The sequence below is a fragment of the Camelus ferus genome, chromosome 5, assembly GCF_009834535.1.
Source record: "Camelus ferus isolate YT-003-E chromosome 5, BCGSAC_Cfer_1.0, whole genome shotgun sequence".
Taxonomy (NCBI): domain Eukaryota; kingdom Metazoa; phylum Chordata; class Mammalia; order Artiodactyla; family Camelidae; genus Camelus; species Camelus ferus.
In genome coordinates, this window is record NC_045700.1 from 35,345,645 (window position 1) to 35,365,448 (window position 19,804).

Here is a 19,804-nt window from a genome sequence, read left to right on the forward strand (position 1 = left end):
AGAGTGTCTCTAAAAATTACAAGTTAACAGGGACATGAGGACTTAAGAAAAGAACCTTAGAACAATGAAACCTCAGTGGCTCCATGTGGTAAACCACCTAGCAGGGTCCAGACCTTCTCTGTGTTTCTCCTGGGCTCATTGTCAAGGTGATTGCCCCACTGCTGCCGCCTCCGATTCTCTATCCCCTGCTGCCAGGATCAGATCCACCTGTATCTGAGTGTCTGCTGAATGAAAGTTCCTGGTTGAGGCACTGGAATCTTCCAGTGTCTCTGCCCTTCTTGCCTCGGCACCAGCTTTGGATGCCCCTTTCTGCATCCTAGGTTTCTGCCTTTCACCCCCTCCATCTGTTGCCCTGCTGGTCAGTCTGTTCCCAGCATGCGCTCTTCTCCCCTCCTATTTCCTCCATCCCCGTGCTCACACAAGGCATTCTGCTCATCGTTTTTCAGCTATGATGCTATCCAGGCTCTGCCCCAGCAACAAGGGCTAGAGAAGGTGGTATAAACAGAGGAGAGACTCAAAGTATTAGGAGCGCCACGGCAGGCTGGGCACTCGTTCAGGATGGGCTGGACAAAGAGAGGCCATAAGTAGGCCTGAGGTCATAAATAATACCAGTCTGTGAGGGACAAGAGTGAAGAGTGCTAGGCTTGGGAGGAGGTGGAGGAGAAATTCAAAGTGACAGCGAAGTTTTTATTTGAGCTTCATTGACCCAAAAGATCTGCAGATGAAATTGAGAAGAGTAATCAGAAGTTGGAAGGGGAGCTTGCTGGGCAAAACTGAACTTGATTTTAGACACTCTTAGTTGGGGTGACAGCCTCCCAATTAGAGGTGTGATTCAGACTTTAAGGAGCAAATGACCATATACAGAAGACAAGATTTCAACAGAGAAGAGACCATGGAACCTTCCACAGGGAGAGGGGAGAGTTGGGAGTGGAAGGAGACAGAGATGACACTTGGGTAGGGGCAGGGGTTGCTGTGCCCAGGGAGGGGTTGGTCACAGGTGCTGTCATGATTAGGAATGATTTCCAGTGGTGAGAAGGAGTGAGGTTCTGGAAATTTGGGTGCATGTCTGCCACGGCAGCAGCCCAGAAGCGAAAATACTTGGCATTTTCTCTTCCAGAGCCTCACACATTTCAGCAGGAAATCAGATCCTCAGATGCATTGAGGATGGCTCTGCACTGTCAGTTGGGTATCCCATTAAAAACACCTGGAATCATAACTCTGACTCTAGGTTGTTTTGGGTTCCCCTATGTGAAAAGCAGTTCTTTCATATTCCAGTTTATTTAGTATCACTGGGGCTCGGTCCAGAAGCACTTTGCGCTAATGTGCTCTGATGGTGCTAATCGTGCGCCGTGTTGGGTTTCAGACCGTGGAGAACTGCGTGTGCACCCTGAGGAACCTGTCCTATCGGCTGGAGCTGGAGGTGCCTCAGGCCCGGCTGCTGGGGCTGAATGAACTAGATGACTTACTAGGAAAAGAGTCTCCCAGCAAAGACTCGGAGCCAAGCTGCTGGGGGAAAAAGAAGAAGAAGAAAAAGAAAACACCACAAGAGGATCAAGTTAGCATTTTATTTGACATGAAACTAAAGTTTCATTTTTCTGGGAGTAAGGAAGTCACATACGTGGCCAGAATAAAATTTTTTTCTCATGATGCAGGTTTTCTACATAGCTTTAGTTGAGTCCAGCAGAAACACTTGTTGTCAAGTGTTGGGTTCTGTGTTCACTTTGCTTCCACTAATGTGTGCTCTTTGTCTTTCAGTGGGACGGAGTTGGTCCCATCCCAGGACTGTCAAAGTCCCCCAAGGGGGTTGAGATGCTGTGGCATCCATCAGTGGTAAAACCATATCTGACTCTTCTAGCAGAAAGTTCCAACCCAGCCACCTTGGAAGGCTCTGCCGGATCTCTCCAGAACCTCTCTGCTGGAAACTGGAAGGTAGGATGGCTTCCACTCGTCCCCTCTTCTTTCCACCTGTGCGGTCAGATCAGCAATGAGAATGGAAAGGGACACGTTTGTTTAGAGTTGGGTTAAGGGTGGGAGGAAAAAAGTGGGGAGACAGCAGTCAGCTCTGGAGATCCAGAGATGAATTTGACATAGCCCTTCCCCGTGAGAAAAACAGACAGACCCGAGTCAGTACAGTGTAGACTCTACTGGATATGTGTGTGGTGGGGTCGGGGGTGTAGAGGAGGCAACCCTGATAAAAGGCCAAGAGAAAGGCCTTATGGGGAGGACATTGTGGGCAGAGATTACAGGCTGATTGTTGGGACCTCAGGGGCAGGACAAGGACGAGGAGTGCCTATTGCTGGAGCATCATGACCAGGCCTGACCACCGAGCTTCAGGAGCTGGAACCCAACCTGCAGACTACCAGAGGGGCCACTGAAAGGGTTTAAGCAGACCAGCGACATAGTCAGGCTGACGTGGACCTTGCTGGATCCCTTTGGCAGAAGCACGGGCGGTGAATTTGAGGAAGAGGAAAGTTGAGGCGGGAATTCTTTGGGGGAGCCAGGCGACAGATGCCAAGGGCCTGAATTAGAGCTGAGGTTGGGCCACCAGTCCTCCCTCAGACATTTGCAGACCATACATCCGTACATGTGGCAAAGTTTCCACATCCTTTGATATGTGTGAGACTTCTTCATGAAAACTGAAGATTTCCTCCTGTTACCACTATAAGCAAGATCACAAAACTTTTTAAATGTCATCTGGCAACTTCCCAGACTATCTCTGAAACATTTTCAACCTCTAGAAATTTCCTGACAAGTGTATTTTAGTAGGGTTATTACAATGCTTGTTTTGGGTTACTTCTACCACCACCACCACCTCCCAAAATGACAGTCTTCTGGCCACCGTTTTTTCCATGAGAGTGAAAAGCATTGCTAGGCCTAGGAAGGGTTCATTCCACGCAGCCAGCTGCTCCAGTGAATACACACAGATAACTGTGGCCTAGCGCTAAGCCACCATGATTATTTTGGTTTTGTTCTTCTTGATTAAAGGGCTAGTAGCTTAGCATCTAAGTACTGGCTCAGGAGCCAGACCCCTTGACTTTGAATCCTGCCCACCCCACCCCACTTGCTAGCTGGAGGTCTGAGTTCTCTGTCCTTAGTTTCATTATCTATAAAATGGAAATAATACCTACCTCATCAGGTGGTCGTGAGGATTATATGAGACAGTAAGTCTGGAGGGCCTAGAACAGCACCCAGCACATAAGTATTCATAGGTACTTATGTTGGTGATCTCTAGCTTCTTATGACCTGAGAATCATTTGATGATAATAGAGAACACAGTAATTAAAATAGATGTGATTGGAGTTGTAGAATTTTATTTTCTGGGATCACTGAGTGAATAAAAGTTAAATGGCAAGGTCATTTAAAATGTAAACATTATATGGAAATGATTTCAAAAGTATCTAAAATAGTAACTGAGACTGTCGGCCCCTCATTAAGAAAACACGATAATCATGGCCACAGATGTTATGTAGTCAGAAGCTACTTCAGGAGCGGTGCGGCCGCAGGTCTCCAGAAGTGGAAGGGAGGCGCTCGGAGCTGCGCTAGGCTGAGCTAGTTGGTCTCCCAGTAAGACGGGTTGCTTCTGTCCTTGCAGGTTTCAGAGGGAGAAGCTGCCAGGCTACCCAGGTGCTTTCCCTGATAGCAAATCATGTGTTCTCTTTCCCCCTGCAGATTTCTTTTGATTTGGAAAAGAGGAGTATTCATTTCATATAAAGAAAACTAATGGGATCTTTGAAATGCATCTTTTCCTTTTATTTTGTGTTATTAAAATAATCTCTGTTGGTATTAGAGAAACTGAGTGATCCATCACATGTTTTAATGTTGAGAATAATACCAAGGGCTGGCAGATCTTCGTCCTCATGGCCACGTATTAGATGGTTTATGAGCAACATTTTTCAATTATCCTCAATTTTGAAAGATAGTTTGCATTGGTAAAAATGTCAATGGAAGCTCAAAACAAGATTAAAGACCCATTTTCAAATGTTACTTTTGTTTGTTTGTTTGTTTCCGGATGACTTAGTGTTCATTTCCAGTGGGTGCAGTGCACAGACTGACTCACTGGACAGACTTGCCTCGTAATCACAAAAGAAGTTCCTGACTGCAGATTAAAAAAGCAGCAGCAGCAGCAGCAGCAGCTAACTAATCTTGAATGAGAAAGCATCTTGCACACAAATACACTGAACTTTTTCCCCAGTGTGTATGAATTATGATGCTTGACGTTTCTGGATAATTCCTTTTCTTCTGAGGCAAGGGATTTTTTCCAGGCAATTTGCTTGAAAGGTTACTCTAAATGTTGTTGCAGAGAATGCAGGGGGAATATGACTTGATGGAGATAGGTTCTCCCTTAATGTGCCCTGATCAGTTACCATCTCTGCGATCCTATTTATAGCCTCTGGACCTGGCGTGGGGCCAACTGCTGAGAAGACACACGCCATCCCCGTCCTTAATCATGTTTATGTATCGAAGTAGAAAGTAATCACTGCCTTCTCTTTTCTGCACAAAAATATCTGCCAGATGGTGGTTTGAGGTTTTCAGGCTTTAGGATTTCTTTTTAAATCAGTCATCGTGGCTTAGCATTCTCCCAAACTATGGTTTTCTCGTTACCAGCATCACAGATTTAATCTCCAATTGGAAAGAAACCATTTAATCTATTAGTTGCTTCTTTGGGAAACATCTTTTTTAGGCAGTGGTAACAGCTGAGAGTTGAACTCTGTTTTATATTATTACCTCGTTTTGCTTCCTAGTTTGCAGCATACATCCGAGCAGCTGTCCGCAAAGAGAAGGGCCTCCCCATCCTCGTGGAACTTCTGAGAATGGACAATGATAGAGTTGTTTCTTCCGTGGCAACTGCCTTGAGGAATATGGCCTTAGATGTTCGCAACAAGGAGCTCATAGGTATGTCCAAACTATAGGGACACCACAGTGTTTATAAAACTCTTCTTTTGGTTTGTAAAAAACATGGCATTGAAAATGATTAGCCACTGAGTCCTTGTCCCTGGTTTCTTGGCATACTTAGTACCCCCTTGTCTATCCTTTCTGACCATTCCTTTTCAGCACGAGGCAGGCTCAGTAATCACTGATCAGGAAGGTAACTTTTCAGAAGAGCTAGCAGTTTCAGTCACACATTACAACATTACATGATTGATTTGGTGTCTCTGTTTCCCAAGAGAGATTCATTTCTTGAACAGAAAAAGGCCTAATTCTCCCTTTTCTGATTTTTGATACTTACATTTGCTTTATTCACCAAAACTGCCATGTTCTAAATTTTAAAAAAGAAATCACATGAGTGTTTTGTAGCTTTTCCCTCTCAGATCTGTATAAATGCTTGTTCTAAAACAGAGCTGCTGTCCCAAGGCCTGACTGAGCCCTGGGGCGGATCAGGATGAGGACAAGGCAAGCAAGGTACCCAGGGTGCAGAATTCTAGGAGGCGTGCACCCTCGGGTCCATCCCAGTGTCGGGTTGGCACTCACATGAATTCGAGGATGAGAGCCTCTCCCAAGTTTGCACCCTAGGCAGCTCAGCTTGCTTGCCTCCGGGGCATGGCCGCACCCCAAGCAGAGTGTGGGGTAGAGAACAGGTTAGAGACCCTCCAGTAGACCTGAGGTTAAACCCTGGATCTGCTGCTCACTGGCTGTGTAACCCGGCGTGTCTTGTATTGAGCCCACTTGGCTGCATTCCTTCATCTAAACTGGAGACTCTTCCTGGGCCCCGTCTCGGAAAGGGAGCTGACCACGCCTAGTTCGCCTCATCATGGGCTTGCTGTGAAAATGCGATGGCAGGGTGAGGGGCAGCTCCTCCTACACTGCCCAGCTCTACTCCAGGCCCACAGCTGATGACAGGTCAGGGGACAGGGAGGGGGACTTGACAAGCTCTTATGTGGATTAGTGAATATGTATTGAGCGCATATTAAAATCCACCTGCCATGAGAGCTAGTGAGACAGAGATGGAGGAAAAGAGAGAAAGACCAAGGGCAGTACTGTTTGCCTTAGAGAGTGGCTGTGGGGACTCACTGTGGCCACCTCCACAGAAGCCCCTCACCCAGTGCCTTGCAGAAGTGCTATTTTAAATTATTGCCTAGCTTAGCCTGCTCTAAACACACCATTCCTCTGAGTCAAATGGTACCCCACGGAGAGGAAAGGCGCTTCTCCCAAGCCCTGCTCATGGTCCAGCTCATGCCTGATTCCAACAGATGTGCTATATCTCTCAGTCCCTAATTTCCTTGAGAGAAATTCTTTAGGTCCCTGAAGAGATATTTTTAAAGTTATTTCTGTTAATGTATACTGTTTGTATTTCTTATAAGAAGCCCGTACAGTTTGGAGATCTTAATGCTAAAAAATAAAGGGTTGGCCACACCCATCTTCTGGCCTGTACCTCCCACAAATGAGGGGATACACAGGAGTGCAGAGGGCGCAGCCAACTCCATGAGTGCCAAGGCCTTTGGGAAGAACAAATGTGTATTCAGAGGCCTGGCCTTCTCTCAGTGCATCTCCGGATATTCTGTGAACATCCTAACCCCCTTTTAAATTTTGATGAATGTTTTCTCCCTCCACTGATGAGCATTATTTTACCCAGCCAGGGCACTCTTGAGCTGTTTCATGAGTCACTGTTTCTTGTTCTCTTCCTTCCTATGAGATCTGAGCCCCTCCAGCATTCGATATTTGGTCTAATTCACCCAGCACTTCTGTTCCTAAGAACATCTGACCCCTCCACTCTCTCCCCACATCCATCACCAGTGATGGACTCTTCTCCCCAGAGTCATTTTTCACAAAGAAACAAGGTGTTGTCACTTCACAAAAGTTACTGCATATTCAGCAGAGTCAGACCAACCCAGCTGTCTGAGCTGCAGGCTCTGAGGGAACCCCTAGGGTCACTCACAGGCAGAGCAAGCTGCCTTATCCCACGCCTCTGGAGAGCAGTTGAAAATTGCGCCTTAGCAAAATGACAGATTACATGTCATGGACCTTTTGGTCATTCATGAGTATTCAGAATCACCAGTGCTACATCGTCTTCTGTTCTTAAAAACCACATTTATCTCCTGGCTTACAGTGTCATCACTGTTTTCCATTCTTCATAACAACATTCTCTGTGAGTAAGCCAGCATCTTCCTTTGATGTGCTGTAAATTATGCAGCATGTAGTCAGGCCCTGTCTCTTACTGCTTACCCTTGTATGTAAATAAGTCTTCAATAAAAAACCCATTTAGAATCCACTCAATTATTAGCATAGGGAAACAAAAGAAGATATTTACTTGAGCTTTAGTTAATTTCTTTGTGGTGCAGTTATTTCGGTTTGTCAGTTAGTAATTGAAATTGAAAACGCTAGAGATCATCTCTCTTTGGAAGGAGTAAGAGAAGTTGCGGGTCTGGAAAGAGATGCTTCAGGAGCAGGGCTTCCGCAGGCTCATCCTGTAGAGGGCTTTGCTGTTGCATTCCCCCCGGGAGAGAGCATGCCCCAGTTCTAATACCAAAACTTTACTTGTGTCTTTACAAGAAATGAACACATTGTTACTGATGTCAGACCAACTGATACAAACCTTCAACTTGATAAAAAAATGTGTAACTGTGGCCAGTTCACATGTTGCGATCTAGAAAGATCTCATGAAAAGTGTTGTTTGGCAGCCTTACTTGGTCCAGCTTTAAAACTTATTCAAAGAAAAGTTTTTAAAAGCTTTAAGAGGAAGTTGAGGTCATTGTGATGCATAGGAATTCAGTGGAGACTAAAATTTGCTATCATCATTCCTTTATTCTCACTGTTAATGAAAACAGTTGAACGGAAGCAACTTGATCGGTGTACCCAGTTCTGTGCTGATTTACATTTTCTGTCAGCAACTTGCAGTATGGTTTAGAAACCAGTCATGTCTCCGAGTGGCAGTGCAGCCACGTTAACCTTCCTGACAGTTAAAAACGTTGGTCGTTTTCATCTTTGCATGAATTTTTTTCTTCACTGGAGGCTATGTTTTTGAGAGACAGCCCAGGCACAGGCCTTCAGTGACAGCAGTCACACAAACCGGTCCCTCCCGAAAGCGGAATGACCTCTCTTGCCTTGGGCAGGTAAATACGCCATGCGGGACCTGGTCAACCGACTCCCAGGTGGTGCAGGCCCCAGTGTGCTGTCCGACGAGACCGTGGCGGCCATCTGCTGCGCACTGCACGAGGTCACCAGCAAGAACATGGAGAACGCCAAGGCCCTGGCTGACTCGGGGGGCATCGAGAAGCTGGTGAACATAACCAAGGGCAGAGGAGACAGGCAAGTCCGCTCTAAGGAGACGCTGGCACTAGGCCCTTGCTCCTGGGATCGTCCTGACAGGGGCCTTCATGTCAGGGATGCATTTGCTGTGGGGAAGGGTTTCTTTCCGCATTTCTTATGTGCCAATAAGCAAAGCAGTTTCCAGCAGTTAAAACCTGTTTTACTGGGAGAGGCATTTGCGGCCACATGGCCCTTTTTCTGGGCTTTATTTTCTTGGAGTTCCCCTCACCCCCACTGTCTTTCCTGTCCCCAAAGCCACACTGGGTCGTGCTGACCCCTGGATGAACCAGACTTGCCGTGACCAGAGACACTGTCTCTCTTGCCCTTCGGCCCCACTCCAGGCTCAGGGCCTGTTCCACCAGAACATCTTGAAGCCTCAGTTGTGGGACTGAATCCTCCATAGGTGCCCGGAAAGTACGGAGACCACCGCGTGCAGCGAGCCTGCCATGTGGCCTAAGGATGTGCCCTGGGCTTTTCATGTCTCTTCTGGGTGACACCCAAGTGATACAGGATTTAGAGGATTGGTAGCAAAAACAGAAGGTTTCTTGTTGTGGATCTAGAGCAGTGAGTAAATTTGCCTTCGCATCAGAGCAGAGACTCCTTCAAGGAGGAGGGAAGTGTCAAGCTGCTTGTCGCTTCCCAATGGTGGTGAGGTGGCCCGCCCTGCTCTCCCCACCCCTCCTCTGGCCCAGCGCCGCCGGCTTCCCCAGGTGGTTTAAGGCACCCTCAGGCATCTGATGCCCCCAGGAGCGGGCACTTTATTTTTGTTTACTGATGCATCCTTGGTCTCTAGAACAAAGCCTGGCCCATACTAGTAAATATTAATTGGCTGAGCATCACTAGAACACACTTTGTATACTTTTGAAGGAATTTCTAAAATATAAGAATAACGGAACAAAGCATATTCTCACCTCTGAGAAACCACAGCTACCAACATTATCCATGTCTCCTTTCAGTACTTATGTACCTTTTTATCTCATTAGTAATAAGTGCACACACACACTCGATTTTTTATTTCAAAGGAAATGAAACATTACAGATAGGGCTAAGGTCTCATTCCACTAACTGCCCCTCCTGTTCCCCTCCCCTCTCCCCTAGGAGTAACTGAAGTCACTTTTAGTGCTCCTAAAATTTTGTGATAACCTTTATTTGTGAGAGGCATAAGAGCTGGAGAAATGCTGAACCAGTGCCAAAACCTTTGTATATATATATTTTTTAAATTACTACCCAGTCTTTCTTTCAAAACAAGAGATTCAGAAGTCCTGGATCAAACATGTTCTGAACATACAAGAACTTTCCTTATGATTCATTCACCAAGTATCTGTCTGCTACCCATATGCCACGTGCTACAGCAGTGAGCAGGTCACACCTGCCCTCGGGTAGCTTATGTCCCATGGGCAGAGTAGACGAGGGACCGGCAGAGTAAGAAGCACACTTCTTAGCCTGTGGGATGGTGCTGAGTGGGGGCAGATAATAAAAGCAGGGATGGTGATAGGGCATGCCTGGATAAGGAGGGGGCTTCACCATTTCAGACAGGTTGGTCAGGGAAGGCCTCGAGGACATGGTGCCTTTTGAGCACAGACCTGGAGGAGGGCGGGGAGAGCATTTGGGGCAGAGGGAACAGCATGTGGGAGGGCCCTGAGATGGAGCTGTGCGCGCCAGAGAGAAGCAGCAGGAAGCCAGCAAGGCTGGAACAGAGCAAGTCAAGGGGGAAGAAAGGAGAGGAGTCCGGACCCCATGGGTCAATGTAAGGACTTTCACTCTAAGGAAAACTGGATGCTGTTGGAGCATGTGCAGCAGAGGAGAGACACGATCTGACTTCCTGAAAGGAATCAGAATGACTTAACAAACTGTTCTCCCCCAGCTCCTAGTGGAGACTAATGGTGGCAGGAGTTGAGGTGGTGAAGGAGTAGTCAATTCTGACATGTTGAAAGGCAGAGTCGATGGAATTTGCTGAAGGAGCCGCTGAGCAGCATGAGAGGAGGAAGATGTCGAGGAGGACCACCACGGGGTGGACGTACCCCGAGACATGGGGGAGCCTGCAGCGGAGCAGGTGTTCAGGGAAGACCAGAAGTTTGTTCTGGACGTGATACACTTGAGATGTCTCTATGACGTCCACGTGGAGTGTCTGGTCAGAAGTCAAGTTCAGGATAGAGGTCCAGGCTGGATATCCATTTGGGAGTCCGAGGGTATAAATGGCACATTTAGAAGAGGGAGATGGGATGAGAGCAACAAGAAACGTAGAGAGGAAGAGAGGCTCGAGGGCTGGTGTCATAGTTCGAGGTCAAGGAGACAAGGAGCCAGCAGGTGAGCCCACGAAAGGGCAGGCAGAGCACTCAGGAGAGCCGCCGCACGGGCTGCCCCGGACGCCCCACTCAGGAGGCGTTTCAGGGGTGGGCACATGTCCCCTGCTGCTCAGTCAGTAGGACCAGGACAGAGACATGTCCAGTTGAACAATATGGAGGTTTTAAGAGAAGCTAGGATGAGAGAAGTAGAGACAAAAATTTATTACTCCTTCCAGGAGTTGTGCTGCAAAGCGGGAGCAGAGAAACTGCCTTGCTTTCTCAGGAGTCAGGTGTCTGCTCATACAATTCATCTCTAAAAATGTCTATCCTTGCTGTTGGCGTCGCGGTGCCGACCTGGCACGTCCCTGCTTTGTCAGGTGTGGCAGGGTAGCCGCTGGGGCCAGGCCTGGGGTCTGCCTTTCCCACCTCCCTCCCAGCTGCCCAGTCCTCAAGGACGGAAAGCCAGCAGCAGCGTCGGCCCAGCTGTGAGGTGTGAAGACCCTGCGGGGCTATCACAAGTGCTGAAATTCCCTGTGTTCTTCTCTTCTTGGAGGTATATCTCCTTGCTCTGTAGTCCATTTTGGTAATACAAAATTGGAAAGGGCTTTCAGTGGGTTGGTTTGACCTGGTTCTGCCCTTGACTCGGCAGGGTCACCGAGAAGAGTGAGTCTGGGGCGGGGGCGGAGGCAGAGGTGCCCAGAGCTCCACCTCCAGGAACAGAGCCGGTGAAGCCCTCACACTGGCCTGCACCCTACCCTTGCAGAAGCCCCCAGAATCATCACAGCCCAAATTCTGTCGTTACAGGCGGAGAAAGCCTTCCAGACTGCTCACCTCTCTTCTTCCTCCCTTCAGGAGAGTTTAGTTGGGAAGATAAGGAGAAGCAATCAGATTTGAGATCCTGTAATACACATGTGAAGTCAAATTTTCAGTGTCAAAAAGAATTCTGAGGGCAGAGGTGCGCAGTTACCCCTGGGGCTCTGATGCACCCTCACTTGGCAATCTGAAGGCCTTGGCTGAGGGGGAGCTGCAGTCCCTCTTCACTTAACAGTGGGGCCCCTGATTTAGAGGAGCAGCTCCCGAGTGGCCAGTGAACAGCAGCACTCAGAGCACGAGCCGGCGTTCGGCAGAATGTCTTCAGAGAAGGGAAGTAACAACTGGCCATGGTTTCCGGATTAAACACTAGAGCACACAGGCACATTTGTTTGCAAAGAGGTATAATTGACGAGAAGTAAAACGAAGGTGTTTTATACGAAGGCCTAATAATGGGGGTGGTACTTAGGTTAACCTGGGAGGGTGCTCGACACTCAGGATGGGCGGTCATGGTTAAAAGCCACCAGCTCATCCCAAACTTGATCAACTCCCAGGTACACCTGGTTCCTCGACGGTGGTTTCCGGCAGTGCCTCCTTGCTCCCTGGTCCCTGGGGAGATGGTCTCTCGGCCGTTGGCTTGCTGCCAGTCTCTTGAGGTGGAGCCGGAGGCTGTGCGGCCCACATTCATGAACATCCTTGCTCTCTCCCCAGATCATCTCTGAAAGTGGTGAAGGCAGCAGCCCAGGTCTTGAATACATTATGGCAATATCGGGACCTCCGGAGCATCTATAAAAAGGTAACTTGCAAGAATAGCTCCAGCATAATCAGCATTCATCGGAGCACACGTTCGTAATCATTTATTATAATGAAATGTCGTTATTCGTTTTGAGAGGTTTCTTTTTCTCTTAACTTAACAGGATGGGTGGAATCAGAACCATTTTATTACACCTGTGTCAACGTTAGAACGAGACCGATTCAAATCACATCCTTCCTTGTCTACCACCAACCAACAGATGTCACCCGTCATTCAGTCAGGTCAGTGGGTACCCTCCCCTTCTTGGCGAGAGCACGTGTGTGACGGAATGTTGTTTCCCATCCAGAGAAGAATGAACATATGCTGATGAAGCCTGTCACCTCCAAACACTGAGGGAAGGAGAATTTGCTCTTCAAGTAGAAAGCCTTCTTTGGGAATTACATGCCGTTGTAAACAGCACACCCACTTTCCTCCTTCCGTTTTAAAAGTTTATGCCATGTTTACACCAACCACAGTGCATAAAAGCATTCCATGGTCCTCAGTGGTATCCATTCCCCCAAGATTCTGCTTCCCTGGGTTTGCAGAGGGGCCTGGGAATGTGCATTTAATAAGCTGGCCCGGTGGTGCAGATGCAGGAGAGTGGAGGATCACGCTTTGAGAGCCACTAGGTTGTGCCTGAACCTGGCTGCCCCTGTCTGCCTGCTGGCCATAAGCTTGACATCTCTTCCAAAATGATTTTTCAGTTTTCTTGGTGGAAACTCTTAGAAACAGTCCTTTAGACATGAGCTTAAGACCCACAGCCTGGGAGAGCCATGATTTCCACCTGTGCCTTCCTCCTCCCCAGTTAAACCTCCATCCCAGGCTGCATCCCAGGCCCCCAGCATACACTGCTCATGGGAACAGGCCCTCCAGGTGGGTTTACAGGAATTCCCTTTGATTTGTAAGTTGGGAGTCTTGGCACCCACATTACCTACTTTTATTGGTGGTGGTTAATTTGGTAGAAGGAATATTTTGAGACAAACTAAATTTTTTTTGTATATGAGGACAGACTACTAAGTCAAGTCAGTCCTGTAAATTTAATTCTTAATTAAATGAAACAGGAAAAGCAATAAATTTCTTTTTTTTTAATTTAGCTTTACATTTCCAATTCTGACATTATAAATATTATCTGTTGTATTCAACTCTGCTCCTCCTGGCAGTCTTACTTCTCATGTGGACAAATGTGGCCAAAAAGACTAACATATGACTGGTGGTTCTACCACATAAGTGGATAGCTCTGCTCATACCAGGAATTTTAAAAAATTATCTATGCCTACTGAATACAGTGTATATTTATATCTGAGTTTTTAAATTACGAGTTGTTTTCTTCAGAGAGACCTCTGCTTGGTTTTTGACACATTCTTGCTGTACTCCCGGGGGTGGCCTGAGCCTGTCTTATTTGATAAAAAGGCACAGCCATCTGTGGGGACTCAGGAAGAGGGGTGCTGGGGAAGCAGGAGATTTAGCTGCTTCACAGAGGGCATGTGTACAAGCAAAAGAATAATTTCAGGCAAATTAGGACATAGTTACTACAAGCAATGAACTTGTTTTGAGGACCTCTTAAATGTACACACTGGACAGTGCTGATGAGCCGTCCAAGTTCCTAGGTCCCTCTCTGGATTCCCGTCAAAGGCAGGACATAATTCACACTTGCTTCTCCAGTTATTATAGGGTTGATCATCCATCCCTTGGCACTAGTGTGGTGTCCACTTAATGGGCACACCTCCTGCCTTGCTGATGTAATTGTGGGAGGCAGGAGGGGACGTGCTCTGTCCTGCTGCCTTCTAGAAAGTAAACAGGATAAGAAGCACATAGAGCCTACCCTTGCATGCTCACCCTGTGACAGGGAAGTGACTTTCTAGGGAAAATATTTCGATGTCAGTCTTTCCCTGAAAGCATCCGTGCATGCAGAACCACTGGTGGCAGGGGCTGGGGGCTGCTGCGTTCAAGTGGATCCAGTGAATAAGTGACCACTCTTACTTCTAATTAACTTCAGTGCAGGCAAGATGAGTTTTTTAATCAGAAAAAGATGTGCAGTGCTTTCCTTCTGTGCAGAAATGTCCACCAGGAGACCCATGGGTAGATAAGTTGTTATTAAACGTTGGGCTCCAGCTGGGATACAAGAGCTGGGCCTTTGTGAGGTGGGGCTTCCCAGCACCATGAGCTTCCTTATGAGCCAGGCTTACTGAGTTTATGTAATTTCCCTGACAGCTGATCACCATAGAAGGAACTGTAAATTTTATGGGCTGGGTGTTCTTATTCAAACACATTTAGAGATGCAGATATTTTTGAAATCTTCAGAAATCAAAATATGCCATAAAACATCTATTTACTGAAGAGCTATACATAAAGGATAATAGATGGGTGTGTTACGGGCAACTGAACTGAGCTCATAAAGTAGCAAATACAACTCTTGCATGACTGGGACGCTCCCATCACTCGCTCGGGTTCAGAGCTCTTAGCGGGCAGGTCACTGAGCCCCACTGTCTCCGTGGGGAAACTGCACGGTCCCCGCCCCGCAGTCCAGCAAGCTTGGGAGGTGACGGCACTGTCCTTCCAGTGGGCGGCCTGCAGGTCGCCTTCCAGGGACCCAGGCTGGCTGCCCTTCCACTCAGAGCACCTCTGAGAGCTGACGTGAGTGCCAGCCGCATGCTCTTCAAATTACTGACCTTTGTTTTTCCAAAGAGGACTTTCTAGAGACACTGACAGTCTGATTTCTCTCTTCTCCTCTTTTTCTCTCCCTCCTCCTCCCACCTCTCCCTTCAGTCGGCAGCACCTCTTCCTCACCAGCACTGTTAGGAATCAGAGACCCTCGCTCTGAATACGATAGGACCCAGCCACCTATGCAGTATTACAGTAGCCAAGGGGATGCCACACATAGAGGCCTGTACCCTGGTAAGACGCCAGTCGGGTGTGTGATAGAGTATCTCGAAAAGCCGTGTGTCCCCAGGCACTCGGCCGGTGGCCCGGGAGGTAACCTGTGCCTGCATTGAGACGATCCCCCAGCAGCAAACCATGGTCCAGTCTCTTCACCTCCTGCTTCAGGGGCAGTTGTTGCCTTTTCCGCTTGTTTTAAGCAAAACAAGATAAGGTGGTGGTCTGGTAACCACACATAAAAAGAGCACTGCATCCAAATGAGAAATCATTTCCAGCCACCCCGCAGCGCAGGCCCTTTGTCCTGCCCTCTCCCCACTCGAGCGGTCTCCCCCTGTGTGTTCCAGGGCTCCCGAACCCTGAGCTCTGTGACCCTGGGCAGGGCCACATCTCCTGGACTGGCTCATCTCTTAAATTCAAACCTGTGGATGGAGATCAATTTCATTTACATTTTCGTGAAAGAGAGTTTGAATGAATAACAGCATATATGATGTGATTCTCTTCAGAGTGATTATTTTTTAATAACAAAAATGATGTTGCATAGTATTAATATTTTTATGTCCTATTCAGAAAGTGTGCATATAATTTATTCAAAGAATGCCAACCTGAAGGGTTACCAAGATTTCATATTGTCTCCATTCTCAACTATCTTGCAGATTATAACTACTCTAGAGGTCTCAAATAAGGCAGTGTGAGCTACCAAAAAGTGGGAGTCCTTTCTCACAAAACCTATTTATTAAAAAGAAAAAATAAAAGCTGGTGGCAATTTAACAACTGCTGGGGGAGCAGTCTCAGTTGTGCTGTTGTCTTTGAAATTGTGATTTCACAAGACTGTTTACTAATCGACTGTTGTTACTATGGCAATTAATAGCTCAGAAAATTGCAGACGCTACATTTGAGACACAAGCTCTTTGCAGAGGAAATGCACATACAAACTGAAGTGCATTGTTGCTTCAGGTTTGCAGCAGCCTGCTTTATTTTAAAGATCGCCTCCTTAGCATGCGCACCCTTCTGTATCTTCTTTGCTTGCTTCAATAAACTAATTTGCCTCAAATATGTTTCATTTTCCTCATTAAACAAAAATAAAAATCTTTGCTAGCCTTAATAATACTAGAAGGTTAATCAGTGACATCATCGGGAGTCCACTGTGGACTCTTGAAAACAGCTGTCTGATTACCAGGTTCTTTTTGTTTTAAAACATACTTAAACATGGCAGACACAAGAACGTGCCTCCATGTGGCCAGCCTGCTCCTTCCAGGACCTGGGACTTTGAATCAAAGCTGCTGTCAAGGCATGGAGCTTGTTCTGCTGTGTTTCCCTTCCCCCATTTGACCCAGGGCTCGTCCTCAGAGCCCTGGTGGAAAAGTCATGTTCCTCGGCTCAGGGAGCAAGGAACCAGCCAGGGAAGTCTTCACAAGCAGGAACAGCTCCCCACAGTGACCAGTGGTGGAGAAGAAACCCTTTTGGGGTGAGCTCTGCACTGGCGTGGCTTTTTGGTGAAACACACAAAGCCTGTCTGCCGTATTCATTAGCCCCTAACAGCAAGCGGCTCAGCAGCAAGCGGGCTGGATCCAGGGAACCCAGGCTGCCGACTGTCCCGGTCTGTGCAGGGGTGGCACCAGCCCAGTGCAGGGAGTCCGCACAACCTAACGGACCGGAGTAATGAGCGCTAGTTTTAATTTCATAAAATATTTTCTTACAGGCTCCAGCAAACCTTCACCAATTTACATCAGTTCCTATTCCTCACCAGCAAGAGAACAAAATAGACGGCTCCAGGTGAATTTGCAATATCATTTTTACAGAAGGCCGATTAGCAGGGATCAACACAGTAAGGGGTCCGCGCCGGTTGACTTACCAGAGCTGGGCCGACACGGCAGGGGCCGAGGAGCTTTCCCTGGGGGTCTCGCTCCTCGGAAGCTCATCTGGGGTATAAGCCAATCACTTCCACAGTAGCCTCAAGTCCTGGACTATCTGTATTGGTACCACCATGCCACTGACGGGAACCAGCTGAGAAGTCTAACTCCTTTTCTTTGCCCAACGATTTCCTTTTCTCACCCTTTTTTTTTTTTTTTTTTTTTCCTGTTAATCTCTAAAATCTCTTCCATCCTCTGGGTGGGGAAAGGTTGGTAAGCACACTTCATTCTCTCATCTTACTGTTCTCTTTTTTACATACACCTTTCTCCATCTTCATGGCTCCCTCTCATCCAAGCCACTGTGGTTGGAAAACCCGAGTCCACAGCCAGATCTCTTAGGCTCAGAGGTCACATCAGACTCAGCCCTGCAGGGTTGAACCCCACTCTCCATCAGAGCACAGATGAGTGATTGTAATATTCAATCTCTGCTTTTATGGGGTGCCTAAAATTCATTTCTGTCCTTCCTAATGCCATGTCCACCTGGGTCATCTGATCACTCCTCCTACCTTCTAGTAACACATGAGCACCAGGGGTTTCCCAAACAAGCCTGCAATCTGCCTGCAGATTCGGATGCTCTTAGACCTCCTTCCATCTCATCATCTTTTCTCTGTAGACGGAAGAAAAGGAAACTCAAGTTATTCCTAATCTCGACTATAATTTTTGAGTCAGGAGAAATAGCCTCAGAATCAACTCTAGCTTAACAAATCTAGCTCTGAAATCCTTATAATGTTAGAATGCATTTAGTTCCAGAATATGGTATTAATACCTGTGTTCCATCTTAGGAAGTGGGGGGCTTGGGGATGATCAAGAGGAAAGACATTAGAACCATTACAGTTTTGTTCCAAAGCTGTGAAGAAATTAACATGAAGTCAGAGATAAGACAAAAGGAAATGGGGCTGGGTGTGTGTGCCCACGTGTGTTTCACCTTGCTTCCTCACTGATGGATTTGATTATTAGCCCCAGTTGGGGAGGGGTCTTTTCCTTTAGAATTGTATTTGCTTGTGTGTCTTTTCTAATTTCACTACTCCCCTGCCTGGAGATTGCTGTTCCTTTCAAAGCATAGCAGAGTTTCCAGAGGGTAACGGTTAACCAAACTACATATTTCTTTTAAAATTGAGGGATGGACTCAATCTTCGTCCCTGAGGTAAATATTTTTTAAAAAATAGTTCTGCAATTATACAACTATCCAAAGCCCAAAATCCAGCCTTTAACTAAATTCATGATGTGCTCATGGGTCCCTTGTGTCAAAGCGAAACTCAAAGCCATCTTTTCATTGGGCACACTCAGGCTTCCACAGCAGAGCACAGAACTGGGCCCATAGTGAGGAGGGAGGTAGCCAGGGGCTGTCTTAAGCTCTCCCGAAGGGCTCACTTGTAGCGGCCCTAGGACAGGACTTGAGTAAACTCTGCCAGCCCACCTGTAAACGTAGCTTAACATCCTCACAGTCAACTAGTAGACATACAGTGTGCACCAGAAACAACTTTGAACCATAAATTAACAAGTACTGAATATTGCTTTAAAAATACAAAGCAAGGAAGCCCACCTTACTTTTCCCTAAACATGTATTTCCAAAAATTGCCTTGATTTATTTGCTCTTTCATTTTGTCAACAGCATCAACAGCTGTACTATAGTCAAGATGACTCCAACAGAAAGAACTTTGATGCATACAGATTGTATTTGCAGTCTCCTCATAGCTATGAAGATCCTTATTTTGATGACCGAGTTCACTTTCCAGCTTCTACTGATTATTCCACACAGTATGGACTGAAATCAACTACAAATTACGTAGACTTTTATGCCACTAAACGACCTTCTTACAGAGCAGAACAGTACCCCGGGTCCCCAGACTCGTGGGTGTAGCATCAAGATGCTCCGTGGAACTCTTTCTTTCTAACCTTGTTTGGATCGAGATGAGAAGCCTGTCTTGCTGATTTGCTGATGAAATGTGGAAGTGACACAGAAGGAATGAGTGAAGAGCATATTTTTTTTTCTTTTTTGAGGAATTATCAGGGAAGTAAGGCAACCTTTGGGAGAGAGGACTTTCTAAGCTCTACTTAGGTGTTAGATCTAATTACTTGTAGATTCTGTAGTCCGGTGAAGGTGTGGGCGATGTGATGAGAGGTTTGAGAAATGGGTGAAATGAGATGGGGGATGTGTAGGTCAAATCAAATTAAAGATGATTTTTTTAATGTGAATAAAGTTACGTTCTGATAGTTTGTACAGAAAAATAAAATAAAATGGATGCCCTTCCTGTTTTATTGCTATTACTAAATGTCAAGATTGTATGCTATTATGTCTTGTAAATTTCTTTTGTTGGTGTAAATATGGAAATGCCACATTGGTTAAGTGCCATCATTTGTAATGCAGTGTGTCATTTGAAAAGAGAATTAAGAAACTGACAGCTTAAAAAACAAATGGGAAACCCAAGGAACTCTCAGCAGTTAAAGACAAACTACAACATGCTTTGTTTCCAAATGAACAGCATACCTTTGAAGCACAAAGTCCAGTCTGGAATAGCAGCGCCATGTCCATTCCCTGCCTCTTTCATAGGACACTTCACTGCCATTTTCTATGCACATGGAAGAAAAATAAATGTGGAGATTTCATCCTTGGAAGTTTGTTCCCTGTGCTTTATTTTCTGTGTGTGATACAGAAAAGCAGATTGAATAAATGCAAATCCAATTACATGTTGGAGACAGCTTAAATATATCCAACTGTTTTGGACTTTTCCTAGTTTTATAGTTAATACATTTTGTGAGATGGATTATACCGAAGAATGAAGCTGTGGACTTTCGTCCTCTTTACCTAGCTTAGTATTTTTATTTCTTGGGATCTGTTTTGAATTTAATGCCCATTGCCATTTTGCAGTGTTTTGTTGTTGTTG

At 46.5% G+C, this 19,804-nt stretch overlaps 1 protein-coding gene across 18 annotated transcripts in view; it reads left to right on the forward strand.

The window, feature by feature from the left end:
- Positions 1-19,535, forward strand: part of PKP4 (plakophilin 4) — a 210,093-nt gene extending 190,558 nt beyond the window's left edge. For 14 of the 18 annotated variants that reach the window (XM_032479493.1, XM_032479494.1, XM_032479496.1 and 11 more), the window contains 9 exons: positions 1,364-1,555; positions 1,756-1,929; positions 4,743-4,893; positions 8,049-8,244; positions 12,051-12,135; positions 12,257-12,374; positions 14,899-15,027; positions 16,709-16,782; positions 18,532-19,535. In XM_032479493.1, the coding sequence (XP_032335384.1) occupies positions 1,364-1,555; positions 1,756-1,929; positions 4,743-4,893; positions 8,049-8,244; positions 12,051-12,135; positions 12,257-12,374; positions 14,899-15,027; positions 16,709-16,782; positions 18,532-18,780 (1,368 nt within the window). In that variant the 3' untranslated portion in view covers positions 18,781-19,535. The remainder of the gene's footprint in view (positions 1-1,363; positions 1,556-1,755; positions 1,930-4,742; positions 4,894-8,048; positions 8,245-12,050; positions 12,136-12,256; positions 12,375-14,898; positions 15,028-16,708; positions 16,783-18,531) is intronic. The other 4 variants (XM_032479498.1, XM_032479507.1, XM_032479500.1 and 1 more) reach the window with 3 other exon arrangements.
- The last annotated feature ends 269 nt before the right edge of the window (positions 19,536-19,804 follow it).